The sequence below is a fragment of the Sphaeramia orbicularis genome, chromosome 12 (genome assembly GCF_902148855.1).
Source record: "Sphaeramia orbicularis chromosome 12, fSphaOr1.1, whole genome shotgun sequence".
Taxonomy (NCBI): Eukaryota; Metazoa; Chordata; class Actinopteri; order Kurtiformes; family Apogonidae; genus Sphaeramia; species Sphaeramia orbicularis.
The window spans coordinates 73,063,562-73,082,435 of record NC_043968.1 but is presented as its reverse complement, the minus strand read 5'-3'; the positions used below and the strand labels follow the sequence as shown (position 1 = coordinate 73,082,435).

At 39.5% G+C, this 18,874-nt stretch overlaps 1 protein-coding gene and 1 long non-coding RNA gene across 2 annotated transcripts in view; one reads left to right on the top strand and one right to left on the bottom strand.

Moving 5' to 3' along the window:
* The window catches only part of LOC115430805 (uncharacterized), a 636,483-nt gene that overhangs the window by 259,638 nt on the left and 357,971 nt on the right, over nucleotides 1-18,874 (top strand). The window lies entirely within an intron of this gene.
* LOC115430798 (chloride channel CLIC-like protein 1) lies at nucleotides 239-18,382 on the bottom strand. The gene is made up of 9 exons (XM_030151033.1): nucleotides 18,149-18,382; nucleotides 17,966-18,070; nucleotides 16,293-16,403; nucleotides 15,987-16,208; nucleotides 10,930-11,070; nucleotides 10,739-10,838; nucleotides 8,923-9,020; nucleotides 6,197-6,343; nucleotides 239-1,432 (listed from the first exon to the last, which is right to left on the bottom strand). Exons 1-9 carry the CDS (start codon nucleotides 18,323-18,325, stop codon nucleotides 1,214-1,216), a joined length of 1,320 nt encoding a protein of 439 aa, XP_030006893.1. The 5' UTR covers nucleotides 18,326-18,382; the 3' UTR covers nucleotides 239-1,213.

The following is an 18,874-nucleotide window of genomic DNA, read 5'->3' as shown; positions in this document are numbered from 1 at the left end:
ATCTGACACTTAACTGGCACTGCTCCTCCTGTCACTGACCACAGTCTACTGTCTAGGATGTGAATGGATAGAACTCAAATGCACATGTGGAAGGGAAAAAACAGCTTTATTAACATCAACAACAACCAAGGGGAACAAACAGGAGTCTGATGAATGAAGGATGGAGATAAAAGTCCAGTAGTCTGGTGTACTGAACTAAACAGGTCTGCATAAAAGGTCAGCTTTTATGACCGTAGGACTCATACATGTACATGTACTTGGTGTCACATTATGTAGGATGATAAATGCATGGACTTTGAAACCTCAAATGTCCACGGAAATTCACAGAGGCCGCGCGTTCACAGTGCGCGCGCCCATCGCCTGGACACCTCATCTCCCAAGTGATGAGGTGCAGTGAAGACACTGACCCAGCGCTGCACAGACCGGACCCTTAAATACAGGGTCTACTGATGGAACAGGAGCCGCGGCAGGTGGATGATGTGTCTGATTACTGAGGGAGGGGTCTGCAGACACGCCAAAGTGGACAGGACCTCTGCTTCCACTGCATGCATCAGGTGAGAGGAGGAGAGTGTCAGAGCTCAGGTAGGGGGAAGTGGGCGGGGCTTTGGAGGGAGGCGGGTTGTTCATGTTCAAACTTTTACTAAGTGTTGTGAGAAATGCCACATCAGTAGATATAGCTTTAAGCCATAGACATAAACTAAAATAGTCAATTGAAAGTAAGACAAAATACAGAACTTCAGATAAAATCTACAACATCAGGTATAATGACTTCTGCCTGTTTCTTAAAGAAACAGTACATCTATTCTTGACAACCCAATTTGGGGTAACAAGAGCAACGGGCAACAAATCCAAATTCTGTTATTAAACTTTTTTTTTTTTTTTTAATAAAATTGCACCTACTATTCCTAGGAAATATTAATGTCTATTAATAATTAAATGATTTCCGTTCTGCAGCATTTACCCATTGGACTTACATACAGATGATGATGCGCAGCCTCCAAATCTGTTGGTAACCATTGATTGGTTGTTCCAAACTCATTCAAATTACTAAGATCGTGTGTGTGTGTGTGTGTGTGTGTGTGTGTGTGTGTGTGTGTGTATGTAAGTGTGCCATGAAGCTAAATATCTTCATCTTCTGTCTTTCGGAATTTTGAGAGTAGCTTAAAATTCTACTGAGGTTCTGGGCCTGTATTGCCAACTAGAAGAGAAATCATCACAGATCTATTGATTTTGACTTAATCCCTTTTCCTAGTTTTGTGAAACAGGCCCCTGATTTCTTTGGCCATTTCATGGTGTAGCGCCTCCCGCTGAGCTGTCGTCGCCTTTGAACCTCCGGGGTTGAAGCCACTGTTGATGCAGTGGGCGGGGGTGTGCGAAAAGGTGCAGTGATGCCGTATTGAAAGGCTGCCATCACACCTGCATACATGACAACCTGCCAAAGACCCAAATAAACAGACCCACATTTAGTAGGAAAAAGTCAAACAGCACGAGTTTCCTGCCGAAGACTGATCAGCAGTAGCCTTTGTCCTCAGACATGAGACACACCCAAAAAATCTAAACCTGACCAAGAGTATTTTCACTTGTTCCTTTGGCAGATTTTTGGCTTAATTCAAGCTAAAAATCTGCTAAAGGAACAAGTGAAAATACTCTTGTTCAGATTTGTTGAAATCATTTAAGAAAGTGGAGCTCATTTTTGATATTTAAAAAAAGGGTACACAGGGCAATTTTTGAAGGATACAATTGTTAAGATCTAATAAGTAATAAGTAAATAATTTATTTTTGATTCTACATTAAATTACCATTAATTTAGTTGGTTATGTTTTCTTTTTTCTGGTTTACCTTCACTTTTTCATGTGTGCTTGTTTGTTTGTATGCATTGTTGTTTTTTCTTGTTCCTATATTGAATGCTGGGTAACTGAATATGTTCTTTAGGATAGGCATTAATATAAGCATTCTGCTTCTGCCTGGGCCTTTTCACTCACTAACCCTGTGGGGAAGGTTTGGAGTGTGGACACTGGGTGGATTATGTGAGGAATGAAGAAAGAATTTCATAATCATCATCATTATGACACCGCACCAACACAAGAACCTGCATCAAACACATCAGTGACGCAGGGCGTAACCCCACCTCTGGGCAAAATGCCCCCCCCCCCAAAAAAAAGGAGTCCCACACAGACCTGTTCGGGTCCAGTCCACACATCAACACTAGGGTCATTCTTATTTGAAATACTCACCTTTCGTTGTTGCAGCCACTCAGTGTAGAAAAAAAATCCCTTCTCGCGCTCATCTTCCAATTACCTCAGAAAGACGCAGTGTCACGTACAGTTTTTACCCCTGTATTATTTTTGTACTTCCTGGTGTTTTTGCACATGTGCACTACTGCCCCGTTTTCACTACGTGGAACTGACTCGACTCTGGTACCAGGTCCTATTCCAGACCGCTTCCATTACAGGATACTACCAACTTTACAGTACCTGGTCGTCATAGTGATGTGGCGTGTTACTTACTACGTCTGCTCAGTTGCTGATAAACTTGTTCTTTGCGTGTCCTCTCGTCAAACTCATGCTGAATTTTTACGTTAGCCACCAAAGACTGAATCTCCTCCGACGATGGTGTAGTTTTTTGGGCTGTCATCATGTGGATTAATCCACCGCCATATTTACTGTAAATTTCTGCATCTGTTTTTTGTAAAACGGCGGGTCACAGAGACAACTCTGACCAATCAGTGGTCTGCAGTGTTTACACGTCACCTTTTAGTATCTGATCCCCAGTCCTGGAACCTCGGCGGAGGTAATACCAAAAAACTAGTACCGGGTACCAGATTCGAGGTCCTTTTTTGTAATGGAAACGCAAAAAGGCCGACTCAAGTTGAGTCGAGTCGGTACCATGTAGTGGAAACTAGGGATGTAAACAGTTAATTGACTAATGATTAATTGTCGATAAGAATTTGCTCGATTAAATTATTAATTGTCGGTTAATTGCCCTTTTCCACCCGTCCACACCTGTCTGAAGGCTGACGGTTTGTCCGCACTGCAACACCGAGGCTGGGATAGTCGGTCATCGAACCGGATCATGGTGTTGATGAGTTACAATGTCTGTATGGACATGGTGGAGTTAAACACAGACTGACCAGCTGTTTGTGGGAGCGGTACACCCCCGAATAAATATGCGCACAAATGCGGGGTCGGTATCGTAGCATTTTCCCTGGAGGTTGGTCTAGTCTACAGTCAGTGAAAAGTTTCACTTTCATTTCTGCGGGGGCACAGACTGCCCCGTACCCCCATAGTATTAGAAGTAGGACGGAAAGTGACGCACGCACGCGGTTACCAACCAACCAACACGCACACATCCCCTGGCCATGCTGCGCGCATGCAGGTCCCCCCCCCCCCCCAACGAAATGCATGCGCGTGCACCCCCCCCCATTACACACCGCCACATCAACAGATGAATTCCACAGGAAACACTGACTGTATCCAATGGTTCAATAATTCAGTCATTAAGGAATATGACACAGTTTTGTCATGATGTGTATAATCAATATTTAGTTTTTATTCTTATAGACCATATTGAAAACGAAATTCAGGTTCTCGGGAAAATCGCCGCTTATCAATTAATCGTTAATCGATTGATAAGGGCAACCAACTATCGATTAATGAATTAATCGATAATTTGCATCCCTAGTAGAAAAGCGGCATATGTGGTTAAATTTGGTACAGTAAACAGTGTGGTGGTTTTACACCCGTATTATTTTGACCCCACTAACTGTGTAGTTTTGAATATCCAAATGAAATTTACTGTAGTAAATGATCAATAAACAGGTAAATTCAGTACGACAGGTTTCACTACCAGATGTTCACATACAAAAGAATGTGGCTGTGCATGCCCGATGGTTTGGAGCATGTGCAGAATTCTTAGGAGGCAAAAAAACAAAATGTGGGTAAAAATTGTCCGGCGGCACGGAGTGCATGGCTCCTTATTGAAAACAGTAGAACTATTCTATACATGTATAAGTGTAATGGCACAGTGAGGATTTATTGTATCAAATGTTTAGTGTGGAGGCAAGAAACTTTAGCAGTGGAAACACTGCATATTAGAACACACTGTACACAGGAAATTTATCTGAGGAAAATTTACTCAAACTGAAGAAAATTTTACTGTACTCAGAAAACATTTGGTCCCTCTCCAAAAAGAGTCAAAGTTACTGTTTGGGTAGTGCTCTGGAAACTAAATATAGATCCAACTTTACTCAATATAGAAGAGGTTGGCTGATTATCGGCGCTGATATTTGGAAATTTGATGTATATCAGTATCGGCCTTTTTTTATTCCAACGGGCTGATATTAAGAAATCAATTTAAAACTGGGTTATTTCGGCTCAGATGCAGCTACGCCCCTCTCTCTCTCTCTCTCTCTCCCTCCCGCCTACTGTCTCCTGCACTATCCACCCCGTGCCCTCTGATTGGTTGACGTGGAAGCTGTCGTCACACACACAGACTGGGACTGACTTGGGATGAGACTGTGTTCTACATACAGTTTCCCCATTACTCATACATAGTCTGCAGAGTGTTTACAGCCAGACTGATGAACCATTTTTCTGGTAAAAACTCAGACTCCACCTTAGCGTGCTTCCCTTAAACAAGTGAACTGAGTTTTTTACGCGCTCTCTCTTAATCGCACACACATGCTTTTCTATCACAGACTGTTTCCATCTCCATATTAGCAGCAGTCTAATTCACACACATGTCAGGAGGTAATATGAGTTAGCAGAGCTGCCACTAATGTTTACTCTGGTTTTACGTTCTTCTGCTGCTCACTGTTACGTTAATAGTAGTTGTGAGATGTAGAGCACAGGGAAGTTTAGTACAATTTCGGAAGAGTTTTCTGCGTTTACCTTCGACATGTTTTTTCTCTCTGGAGCTTCTCACACGAGAAAGCTATGGGCCTCTGACCATATGCGTCGATTTCTGACTATTTGGGATAAGATTGTGTTGGTATGTAATGTAATAGTGTGTGTTTGCGTTAAAGTCACATGAGAAACTGTACAACTCACGACTACTAACGCTGTTGTGAGCTTTCTAGTCCTATGATCTGAAAATTAAAGTGAAGATGAGAGAGAGTAAATTCAGAAGTGATTTAATCTGAACATGGTGGAACATTTTAAATAATGTGTGTGCTCATTAAAGCCCTAAAGGCTGTTTGTGTTCTGTCAGGAGTTTAACTGCATTCATAGCAACTATTAGACTTTTTTATGTAGCTTTTGTCATATTAATCATTAATAATGTAGCAGCATAGTTTTGAATGACAGGGTCCCTGCTATTGGATGGTAAAATATAAAATTTAATAATGAAATCAACTTAAGGCTTCCCAAATGCTGTAATAAATGAAGCATGATGAGTTGAGCATATGTCAGCCTGTGGCCCAAGAGTTTACAAGAGTTACTGCTGAGCTGGTTAACTCCCTGTATTTTTGTTGTGTTTGAACTTAAAACAAAGATAAGTCATTATAGTTATATTTAAATTTTACTTTATTTACTGTGGAAAAATTTCAGGGAGCTATTTATTTAAGCTTTTATTCAACTTTATAAGAGATGCTTCTGAGTCTAGGAAATCCATGCACTTCTGGAGCTATTATTGTCTATTTGTTTGATTAAATAAACATGCTTTAGGCATTTAAACGAAGTTCAGTGTTTGCAATATTCAAAATTTTTCACACCAATTTTTACACTTTTACTGCAAATGAATATCAGCTCCAAATATTGGTTATCAGCCTCTAACTACTAATAATCGGCATCGGCCCTGAAAAACCCATATCAGTCGATTTCTACAATATAGATCCATCTTTACTCAATATAGATCCAAATTTACTCAATACAGAGCCAAATTTACTCAATATAGAGCCAAAGTTGCTCAATATAGAGCCAAATTTACTCAATACAGAGCCAAATTTACTCAATATAGAGCCAAATTTACACTTTTTGAGGAAAATACTTTTGACTCTGGAAAATAATACTCAGTAGTTTTTCCTGTGTAAACATCCAACATAAAGAAAATAGCATGAAGCTAAAATAATCCATGCAGAAAACTCCTTGAAAACTCCACTTCATCCATCACATACTTATAATTGTGCAGATGTGCTGAGTAAATGTAGGTATGGTCAGATTGTATTCATCTGTGGGAGTAAACGGTGGAGGGTTCTTACCAGAACAGATAGCACAACGGCGAAAAAGACGGGGATCTGCAGCTGAACTGGGAGGTCTTGAAGGAGAGCTCGAAGAAACTCTCTGATCCCTTGGCCAATGTGCTTCAGTGGGTCCGTGATGAATGCGGTGATAGTCATGGAGATCGCCTGAAAACCGAATTCAAGATGTTGACTTAAAACGTTCAAATTTAACTACTCCATTTTATGGTACAGCTTTTAGAAAATACCAAATCCCCTTGAGGAAAACTCCCGAATATTGAATTAATGATGGAAAATGCTAACAAGTCAGTATTCTGCCCCACATTCAAAGCCTAACAACCAGGAATGCACCTATACCACTGTTTTCCAGACTGAGTACAAGTACTTACATTTGAGTACTTGTGGATACCAGGTACCGATATGAGTACTTAAAAATCCCATTCCAGTTGTTAGTTCCTTTTGTAAATGTGCTTCATTGTCATTAGTCTTCTGATCAGAAGAACTATGGAAGCAAATCCGTGTCATCAGATTTGTAGCTGAAGAAAAGTTTTGAAACATGTAAATAAAAGAATCCAGAATGCAGATCCCAAGGCAAAAACTATTGCATTATAACGCAATACTTTTTTTTTCTTCATGTCCCTTCCCGGGCTCCGTAAGATTGTGATGAGAAATACAAAGGAAATAATCTAACCAACGAGGCTGTGATTGATCAATAATAGGCCTAGATGATCTTATTATTAGGCTCTAAATGTTGTCCTAGGCTAATGGTTATAGTGTTGGTGTCGTGCTTGTTGAACTGAGGGGATCGAATGGACGAGTTCGAGCCCTTTTTTAAAAATATGCGATACTTGGGAACGCCCCCTTTTTCTCGGTACCTTAGTGCCGCCGAGTTTCTATTTGATATTCAAGTGTGTGCGGGAAATTTGCCGCTACTATTTGATTGGGAGGAAATTTGCATATAGGTGGGGTAATGTTGATTGGCAGGTCAGTGAATAACGCTCTGATTGGTTATTCGCTTGGACATCAGAACAAGGCCAAAACTCGTAATTCATAACTTGTATTTGGTGATCTGTAACTTCAGCTTCGTAACTCGTAACTTCAGTTTTGAAACTTGTAACTTCAGCGTTGTACCTGAGGATGGCAGAGTTGTGCCTCTATCAGATTTAGTTATACATGTGAACAAAACATTCCCAATGATACAAATATGGTCTGCACTTGCACAAATTATTTTTACAACCTCTTTTTTTTATTTACGCGTTTCAAAACTTTTCTTCAGCTACAAATCTGATGACACGGATTTGCTTCCATAAAATCAGACATGTTTAGGTGATCAGTTGGATGTTCCATTCTCTTCTCCATGGAATGGATCAGTGTTCAACCTTTTCAGTTCTTCAAATTGAACATCTGTCCCTCTTCATAGATTCTACAGCTTATATATTTGATGGATAAATATAGTGTGTTGAACAGATTTACACCAATAGAATCTCCAAGGTGGACCAGAATGTTCTGTTAGATTTGAAAAGTCCAACCCAATGATTTGACTGGATTTTCCACCATGATATTCAAATGAGTTCAGGTCAAAGGTCATGTTCATTAAAGCTCAGATTAAAATTGATAGTTATTATATCAGAAACAGAGAAAACTGAATAAACAGTGTCTTTTTCAGTCCAATCTGTCATTAACTGAACATAAACCCAGTGTGTCCATTCACTGTCATTGATCCAACTCCATGGGTTTGATTGGGGAATCAATGTTGGAGAAGATGACAGTGTTTCCACGGTAACTACGGAGCCTCTGAACATCCAAATATGGTCATATCTGATGACCATGAAAAGATGAAGAACTGTATTTGACATCAATTATTGACATAGATTGATAGGATTAATGGATCAACAGGAATTAAGGGTTAAAGGTGGACATTTGGATCTTTAAGAGTTAAAGGTGGACGTTTGGGTCTTTATAGGTTAAAGGTGGACGTTTGGGTCTTTATAGGTTAAAGGTGGACGTTTGGGTCTTTATAGGTTAAAGGTGGACGTTTGGGTCTTTAAGGGTTAAAGGTGGACGTTTGGGTCTTTAAGGGTTAAAGGTGGACGTTTGGGTCTTTAAGGGTTAAAGGTGGACGTTTGGGTCTTTAAGGGTTAAAGGTGGACATTTGGGTCTTTAAGGGTTAAAGGTGGACATTTGGATCTTTAAGAGTTAAAGGTGGACGTTTGGGTCTTTATAGGTTAAAGGTGGACGTTTGGGTCTTTATAGGTTAAAGGTGGACGTTTGGGTGTTTAAGGGTTAAAGGTGGACATTTGGGTCTTTAAGGGTTAAAGGTGGACATTTGGGTCTTTAAGGGTTAAAGGTGGACATTTGGGTCTTTAAGGGTTAAAGGTGGACGTTTGGGTCTTTAAGGGTTAAAGGTGGACGTTTGGGTCTTTAAGGGTTAAAGGTGGACATTTGGGTCTTTAAGGGTTAAAGGTGGACGTTTGGGTCTTTAAGACTATATACAGATGGACACCACAGCCATGACTCAGCTGAGGTTCTGTCCTCACTCTGTGGACTCATGTGGACACATACCTGCCCAGGTGGTGCAGAGTCCATGTTTGGACCATTTACATGTCCAAACTCTGCTAAGGACTCAGTGAATGACTTGGTCTCTAGCTTTCCAAGCATTAAAGCAACCAAACACAACTGATATTTATTCAGTTATTTCCATATCAGCCTCAAAAGGGGTTCAAAAGTGTATACACCAGCACACTGACCTTGTTTGGAGGTACCAGTAGAACAGGGTCTACAATGAGGACCTTGTAGTATTCCTTACAAGGGTCATCCTGAAGAGTCCAGGTGCTTCTGAACCACTCTGCCACAAAACAACCAAACAGACTTAGTATGGATGGAAGATGGAAACTGGACAACTTCTACCAGTGCCTTCACACATATGTCCATTAGTTCAGACTTTCAAAATCTGCAGTTTCAACAATTTTCCCCTGGGATTAATAAACCTGTCCTCTCCCTCATCTGACTACATGGACCCCCCATGGACTACATCATCAGATGGATGTCCATCAGTCCTGGTTCATCTAGAGTCTGTCCGTCCATGGGACTAGATCTGTCCTTCACTGTGGTTCTCCCTCAGGTTTCTCTTTTTCCCACTGGGTTGTTTGGAGTTTTTCTTTGCTGAGAAGGAGGGTCTAAAGACTAAAAAGTCTATTTTAGAGAGTACTCTGCTGTAAGAAGTCTATTTTTCAAGGGGTACTCCGCTGTAAAAAGTCTATTTCAGGGGTACTCCACTGTAAAAAGTTTGACAACCACTGACCAAACTAATTATTTCACTGTTGCTTATTTTCATATTCAATGAATTCTCTAAAGCCCTTTGAGGCGACCTTGTTCTGATATTGGGCTCTATAAATAAAATAAAATTGAACTGAATCAAGTATTCAGATTGTGATTGATCCAAAATTAATTTCATCTTGCAGACCACACAGCTAGTCTTTGGTTCGACTAAAGGGGGCGGTCTCTGTCCAGGTAAAAATGACCCACGGTTCAGTTCATGTACAATATGGAAACTCTTTTTAAATTGGTTGAACAATGTCTGAGAACTTCAGTGAGGCTACTGTTGCCAAAAAACCCCAAAACAAAACCAAAAGACAACAAAAAAAGGACAGAAAGTTATAACTGAGCTGAATTAACATCTTGAATGCCAGACGCAGCCCCCATTTATAAGTTAGTTCATGTCAAGTATATAGAGATCCAACATACTGTACATAGATGATATGTAAAGTGCACAAACCTAACTGTAACAGATGCACATAATGGAAGAAACACAAACCGTGTTTTGGACTTTCACAACATCCTAAATTAACACTTCAAGTTAAAACACTTTGAGAATTTCTGTTTCTTTCTTTCTTTTTTTTTCCAACCTTTGTTTATTTGGAGTTTTGTAGAAATTGGGCAATACAAACACTGCATCATATGTGGCACATCATTCATTCATTCATTCATTCATTTTCTGAACCCGCTTTATCCTCACTAGGGTCGCGGGGGTCGCTTGGAGCCTATCCCAGCTACATAGGGGCGAAGGCGGGGTACACCCTGGACATTTCGCCAGTTCATCGCAGGGCCGAACATATAGAGACAAACAATCACTCTCACATTCACACCTATGGGCAATTTAGATTAACCAATTAACCTATTAGTGCATGTTTTGGATGGTGGGAGGAAGCCGGAGTACCCGGAGAGAACCCACGCAGACACGGGGAGAACATGCAAACTCCACACAGAAAGGCACATCAATTGAAAATAAATTGTTGCACAATTTCCTTTTTTTTTTTTTTTTTTTTTTACATGCAAACAAACCCAAGAACAAGTACACCAACCTTCTCCATTAACAAAAACAAAACAAAATTAAAAAAAAGCCCAAAAAACTAAAAAAAAAACCCCAAAAGGTCTTGAAAGGTTCACATTTAGAATATCGATGCATTATTTGTTACACAAGGTACATTACCAAATAGAAAAAACAAAGAAGCGCACCAGGTGGAAAAATTACCATAAAGCATTTCTCTGTGTTTCTGCTCATACCTTCCAAACTGTCAATCCAGTTGAATGTCTTCACTCCGCTGCACTGTGCATACAGAGTGTTCATTTTCACTATATTGTTCTGGTGCTCAGCAAAAGCAATCTGAATAAAAAAATAAACCGCATTATAAACATTTTTGTATTAAAATGGAAGCAGTGAACGATGAATGAAAGGAAAAACCGTTCCTCTTTACCTTATACAGATAGAGCCAGTTCCAGCCAATACTGATGCAGAAGGACAGTGTAAACAGCCGCCTGAACTGGCAAAACCAGGAGACAGTGGACCACAGCGGAGTGTAGATGATGGCCACTATGAGCAGGACACACAGCAACATCTGGGACAGAAACAGAGGAGAGTTCAGTGGGACTGGGTACCGAGAGTGGAAAACTGCTTAACTTTAAAATAAATAAAATAAAATAAAATAACCATGTCTGCGTGGGTTCTCTCTGGGTACTCCTCCCACCATCTAAAGACATGCACTAATAGGTTAATTGGTTAATCTAAATTGCCCGTAGGTGTGAATGTGAGAGTGATTTGTTATGACACTTCACAAGGTGTGGACCCAAATGCATCGAGGTGAAGGATCAGTGGTCAAAATAATGATTTATTTTACAAAAAAACTCAAAATCACAAAAAGGTTAACAAAAGGAGAAAGCACAACGTGCTCTAAAAATCCTAATGAACTAAAAGTGAAGTACAACGTACTCTGTATAAACTAAAGCCTGAGGAAGATAACGAGAGGTTCAAGATACAAGATACTTAACAATGGTTGGTCTTCACAAGATCACAGAAACGACACACTGACAAGAGACAAAGGGAGCAGGTAGAATACATAACGGAGGCAGGGATCAAAAACAGGTGTGGACAATTACGTGTGAAACACCAGGTGCAGACAATGAAGGGGAAGGGCAGACAGAGACAAGACTGACAGAGTGCAGACTAAACAGGAAGGAGACTACTGTCACAAAAATAAAACAGGAAGAAACAAAAACCTAAAACTAAATTAACACAAACGACGACACATGACATGATTATTTGTCTCTTTATGTTCAGCCCTGTGATGAACTGGCGACTTGTCCAGGGTGTACCCCGCCTTCGCCCCTATGTCGCCTTCGCCCCTATGTAGCTGGGATAGGCTCCAAGCGACCCCCGTGACCCTAGTGAGGATAAAGCGGGTTCAGAAAATGAATGAATGAATGAAAATAATATAAGGTTCACCCTTTAGTCCAAACAACTTATTTATTTTGAGGGGTACATCAGTACAGGGCTGTGTATTGGTAAGAATCTGGCGATACGATACAAATCACAACACAAGGATCACAAAACGATATATCGCATTATATCATTATACTGTTAACAAGGTGATTTTTTTTTTCTCCTGGTTAAAGCAAACCTGAGAGATGCTGCTCATAACCAGCAGGTGACAAGGTGACACCTCATCATCCTGTCTTTTTTTTCTTCTGTTAGTTTCCATTATTATTATTATCATTATTATTATTATTATTATTACTATTCCATTACTGTCCACCACATAACTTGTTCTTTCTGAAAAAGTTGGACACTTTAACCAGTGGACACAAAGGACCTGAGGCTTTTTTTTTCAAGCAGCACCTTTTGGACTGTGAACCCTGGATTGTATATCAAGGTTATTATCGTTACCGAAAACTAATGAAATGACGAAAACTAGAATTGAAAAAACATTTTCATTAACTGAAATAAATAAAAACTATAATTAAAAGAAAAAAAAAAAAAAAAACTAACAGGAACTGTATTGTGCGTTTACAAAACTAACTAAAACGGATAAAAATTATGGATAAAATTCCCTTAGTTTTCGTCTTTGTCAATGTCGGATTGATATGAAAGCAATTTATTTCACTTGAGCAATTTTAGCTGCTGGCACCATAAGACACTTGACAGTCCGTCCCTTGTGGTTTCCAGTCATCTTCTGGTCCCCACTCTACCTGGAAACATGGAGACTAAAGTTGGGAGAAAGCAGCAGAGTCCTGTATGGGATTTATTTGAATATGACAGAGAAGGAGAGAAAAGATTAAAAAAAAAAAAAAAAAACACTAAACTAAAACTAAGCATTTAGAAAAAAAAATGAAAACCAATAAAAACTAGCAAACCTGCTCTAAAAATGAATTAAAACTAACTGAATTAGAGAAAAAAAGTCAAAACTAAATAAAACTAAACTATAATGAAAAATCCAAAACTATTAGAACCTTGGTGTGTATTATATTGGGTTAACTTGTTTTCTGGTGTGTTTCTGATGTGCAGTTGTCAGGAAAAGATGACATAAATTAAAAGCAGGACCACCTCATAAAAAGAAAAAAGGTGATTTTTTTTTTTTAAAGATTATTTCCTGGAAAAATGTAATTACACCAGAAATATGCACAAATGCAGGGGTGATTGCAAATAAAATCTCCAACCTGAAAATGTGTGTTCAGGTCAGGTCATGTGGAATGGGTCGCTGTTGGACCTACATCCAGTAATTCGCAGGTCTGCATAGGAGCAAATGAAGAAATCATAGGACCCTGAGCAATAACGTCTAATGGACCCTCATCCACCAACTCACACTGAATACAGATCATGGCAGGTTCGGCGGGCCCTCCTCCGAGAAAATGTTGAAAATTAATGCACCTAAAGTGCCTTTTCATGCAATTTCAGATGGAAACTACTGGTTTGAGTATTGTCCAAATACAATGTAATTCTGCTCATTAATGCACCAGTGGATCTGCATTAGGAATGATGAGCGGAGCTTTCGATGGTGATGGAATAAGGCTTGGTTTGGGCTTTCACTGCCCCAGAAATAAGAGGGAGGGGCCAAAACATCATTAATACACATCATCACATTCATCATTGCTGTTTAATTCACATTGGACAACTAACTCTACATCTACAGGGTGGGGAAGCAAAATTTACAATGAACATTTAGTTGTTTTTTCTCAGCAGGCACTATGTCAATTGTTTTGAAACCAAACATATATTGATGTCATAATCATACCTAACACTATTATCCATACCTTTTCAGAAACTTTTGCCCATATGAGTAATCAGGAAAGCAAATGTCAAAGAGTGTGTGATTTGCTGAATGCACTCGTCACACCAAAGAGGATTTCAAAAATAGTTGGAGTGTCCATAAAGACTGTTTATAATGGAAAGAAGAGAATGACTATGAGCAAAACTATTACGAGAAAGTCTGGAAGATACTATTAAAGAAGAATGGGAGAAGTTGTCACCCGAATATTTGAGGAACACTTGCGCAAGTTTCAGGAAGTGTGTGAAGGCAGTTATTGAGAAAGAAGGAGGACACATAGAATAAAAACATTTTCTATTATGTACATTTTCTTGTGGCAAATAAATCCTCATGACTTTCAATAAACTAACTGGTCATACACTGTTTTTCAATCCCTGCCTCAAAATATTGTAAATTTTGCCTCCCCACCCTGTAGAACCACTTTGAACAAAAATAACACATTTTTAAAATGTGCAAGACCGTTTGTGAACATGTCTTTAGGCAGAGCCAGACTTCAGATTCTGCTACAGACTAGTGATGTGCAGATCAGCGAGTCACCTATCTCCCAATCATCAAGTCAGTAGGGCTGTGTATTGTCAAGAATCTGGTGATACGATACAAATCATAATACTAGGATCACGATACGATATATCATGATATATCATGATACTGCTGAAAAGGCAATTTTTTAGTTACTTTTTTTTTTTTAAGATTTTTTCTTGGAAGAATTGAATTACAGCAGAAATCTGCACAAATACTAAACACATTTTTATTTGATCCCAACAGGATCTAATGTTACATCACAAAATGTTCCTGTGTTCAAACTGAAATTCTGTTTTACAGACATTACAGTTTAAGATCCTGTTCAAATGTTCATATTCTATTAGTTCAGAACTAACATCAGAACGGTATTTTTGTCCCAAGAAATCTATCTATCTATCTATCTAAACTGTTCAGGCCACTTTGTGTATTTGTATATGTATTTGTGTGTGTGCAGGGTGCGATTTGTCAAAAACATAGGGGGGGGGGGGGGGTAGATATTTGTGTGTGTGCAGGGTGCGATTTGTCAAAAACATAGGGGGGGGGGGGGGGGGGGGGGGGGGGGGGTAGATGTTTCCCTGTTCCAGTCCACCTAGTCTTCTGCAGAGTGTGATTATAGGCTGATGATGTGAATCAGGTGTGTTGGAAGAGGGACACATCTAAAACATGCAGGATAGTAGATCTGGAGGACCAGGGTTGGTGATTCCTGTTCTACAGTATTTGGAATGTGATTACAGTACCAGTTTTGGCCACAATCCTACATACGACTCCTTTAAGTTTCATTTTCATGTATGGTTTTCTTGTACTAGTCTTGCGGTACAGCACAGAACACAACCCCTGCTGCTTCTCTCTCACCTTGTTAAACGCCATGCATTAAAAAAAAAGAGGTAAAAATAGAATAAGAATACATAAGCGTATAAAAAAATAAGCTACAGCAGATTATAAAGTGTATGTGTCAGTGTACTCACAGTAACAGCAGTAGTGCAACACAGTAATGGTACTGAGGTGAGGAGGTGCTGCTGCTGGAATCTGTTCAAATATGAACTGATGCTCTGATCCTTTTCTGTGCCTACATGTGACTTTGACTTTATGACTGTTGGTGACTAGACCACTTGGACCATGTTAGGAGGAGGGCTTAGGTTAGTTTTAGGTTAGAGGAATTATCATTATTACCTCCGCCAAGGAGGTTATGTTTTTGCTGGCAGTGGTTTGTCTGTCTGTCTGTGTCCAAGATAACTCAAAAAGTTATGGACGGATTTGGATGAAAATTACTGGAAATGTTGATATTGGCACAAGGAACAAATGATTACGTTTTGGTGGTGATTGGGGGTGGGGGGGCTACTGATCTGCCTTGGCGGAGGTCTGCGCTCTCTGAGTGCTTCTAGTTAAATAATGGTTATTTGAATCATCCTAAAAGCACTTTTTACTGTCTGAGAGGCAGATGGTAGTTCCTTTGTTGGGTCAAAAATACTGTTCTGATGTTAGTTCTGAACTAATAGAATATGAACATTTCAACAGGATCTTAAACTGTAATGTCTGTAAAACAGAACTTCGCTCTCCAAGTGCTTTTCTAGTTATTATCTTTATTTTGTGTGTGTGTGTGTGTGTGTGTGTGTGAATGAATGAATGAATGAATGAATGAATGAAGTGCATAATGGAACCAAACAGAAAGAGATTTATCAAGATGTTCTTACCTTTAATACTGTGTCAACGTCAACACCAACAGTGTCTTTAAACCACCCCTCCCCTGCCCTGCAGTCCTGTTGTGGCAGATCTACCAGTATCTCACTGAGAGCTTCGTCCAGAGGTCCCGATGTCCGTATTTCCTTGTCCTCAAGAACAGTCCAAAGCTCTGTCATGGTTTGTTTGGACACTTTGATTGTAGCATCATAGTAGGCGTCAGCTGAGTCACTGGGCTGGAAAATATGAGGATGGTTACATGACAAACCCATGTCCTGAGAAGAATCAACTGGACCACAGTAGGAGTTAGACCAACTTACCAAACCAACTGTCTCCATTTCCCTCAGAAGTCTGCGAAGGAATCTCTCAAATACTGGATGGAAGGTGGGCTGCATTGATGTGGTAGAAATCTTCTGCTGTTGCTCTTCATTCTAGACACAAAGCACGGCAGCTGTGAATGTGGACTCTGGGCTTCTCCTTGGTCTGCAGTGTTACTGACTTTGGCATTGAATGCAAATATGCAAATGACTAAAGGCTGGTTTATGCTTGCCACGTCAGCGAGCTCCGTGCGGCTTCACGCAGTTAATTGACATCATTTTCACAGCCACGCCCCTTCGCACGGCTCATTTCAAGCGGAAACTATTCCCCAACTTATCATTTCTACACGTGCATTATGGATCAGATCTACAAAGACACTAAACACTGAGGAACAGGCAGAAAATAGTTCAAATTGTGCTTAATTTTCTTTAGACATTTCAGGTTGTTCATATTTGTTCAGGTTATTCACATTTTATTGTTACAGGATAGTTTGTAAATGTAAATATTTTCAGAATTTAATGTTGTTTTTTGCACTTTGAAGTTGTCATTATTTATAGGCATAATGTAATATTTTTTTCACATCAAACCAAGAAGAAGAAAATGGAGTCATTCATTTTTGTCGGTTCTTCTGCTGTTATTATTTGACGGCATGTTGAACCGGAACTAAAATGAGTTCCACAGCCTTGATTGTGGAATTTTTGCATTTTGCAAATTCATCCCATGGGCTGGATTGGAACCTTTGGCGGGCCACATTTGCCCCCCGGGCCACATGTTTGAGACCCCAGGTATAGAGTGTACTGCACCCCTCTGTACACAGCACATATGTGGGGGAACTGCAAAAAGGCCAGCGTCCACAGACTGACAGTGATGATGCTCTAAGACTGTTATTGATAAAACCCAGATGGACTAGTGCCAGTGGACTGTTTATGTCTAATCATGTACATTCATTGCGTGCTGTGTTGAGAAATCTAATGCTTAAGGCAGGGCTGTCAAACTCATTTTAGTTCAGGGGCCACATTCACCCCAATATGATCTCAAGTGGGCCAGACCTGTAAAATAAGAACGATGAAAAAAGTAAAATTACATTATAATAATGTTTACATCTGCAATGTTTCCTTAAAAATCTGAATAACATGAACAACTTGAAATGACTTAAGAAAAACAAGTACAATTTGAACAATATTCTGCCTCAGTTTATCAGTTTATAATTTACACATGTGCATTACAACTTACATGACAATTACAAATACACAAAACATTTAGTAACAGGCAGAATATTGGTAAAATTGCATTTACTTCTCTTAAGACATTTCATATTCAGATTATTCACACTTTTTGTAGAAGGATAGTTTGTAAATATAAACATTTTCATGTAATTTTACTTTTTTTTACACTAAAACAAAGATAAAATCTGCAGTTGTCATTATTTATAGGTTATTGTGATAATATTTTACTGGTCTGACCCAACTGACATCTTATTAGTCTGTATGTGGAACCTGAATTCAAATGATTTTTACAGTACTGACTGATAATGTCTTGAGTGTCATTTTTGCATTTCACTAATTCATCCTACAGGCCAGATTGGCCCCTGGGTTGTATGTTTGACACCTGTGGTTTAAGGCGTATTCTATATCATGCTCTTTACCCGCTCCCTTCCCTAAAATTCAGGACTGACCTGTTTCTGTAACTTCTCTGCATGTTTCTTACACAAGGTCAGCTCTGCCAGGCTGCAGCTTCCAGTGTCTTCTCTTTTGGATGGCACATTAGGATAGTTGTTTGGCTGGAGAAAGAAACAGAAGTGTTAAAACAGAAACACCGACATACCTAGTTTTTCTGCATTCAGGGTGTGTTAACAAACCTCTGCAGATGTCCGCATGGCTCTGGTACTGGGATCATAGTTGAGCATATCGTAAGGGTCTACCCATTCGTCGTCCACCTGCTGTCTGGTAACTGTTCCGGTAACAGTTGTGAACACAGAGGCCAGTACCAGGACACTGACGAGCATCCTGCCACAGTTTACTTCAAATACGGACATACTAGTTTTAGTAGACTAGTGTCAGCTAACGCTCGCTGTACAAATGACAATAACTCGCTAAACCCGTATGATGAGCTTTGTACACACTTAAAAGGACTGTGGACATACAACATAACTACATATGGGTGTGGAAGACTGAACCTGCCCTACTGAAAAATATATACAGAAATATAAAAATAGGACCTATGGCCCTGTAGTTTACCGGCCAAATTAAAAGCTTTGGGAAATGTATGCAGATGCCATTTTTTATCACCCAGTTATGTGTATTTATTATATTACAGAAATAGCCCATGTTTTGGTCATATTCCAAGCAGGTCTGTAAAAAATTCAAATTCCAACTTAATATCATTGATACTTACTGATTTATTGTATCAATCCACTTCCTATCTCTTATAATGGGAAAATTGTTCAGTCGCACCAAATCCAGAATCAGATCCGGATCGAAAAAATTTCAATACCTTGTGTTGACATGATCATAAAGAAGCTGTATACCAAGTTTGAAGTCAATCAGAACTGTAGTTTCAGAGAAGAAGACGACTGAAATTTTTG

Coding starts and splice junctions, on each gene's coding strand:
- LOC115430798 (XM_030151033.1), bottom strand. CDS start 18,325: ATGTCCGTATTTGAAGTAAACTGTGGCAGGATGCTCGTCAGTGTCCTG. Junction 18,071..18,148: donor CCATGCGGACATCTGCAGAG/GTTTGTTAACAC, acceptor TTCTTTCTCCAG/CCAAACAACTATCCTAATGT. Junction 6,344..8,922: donor TACTGGTACCTCCAAACAAG/GTCAGTGTGCTG, acceptor TTCGGTTTTCAG/GCGATCTCCATGACTATCAC.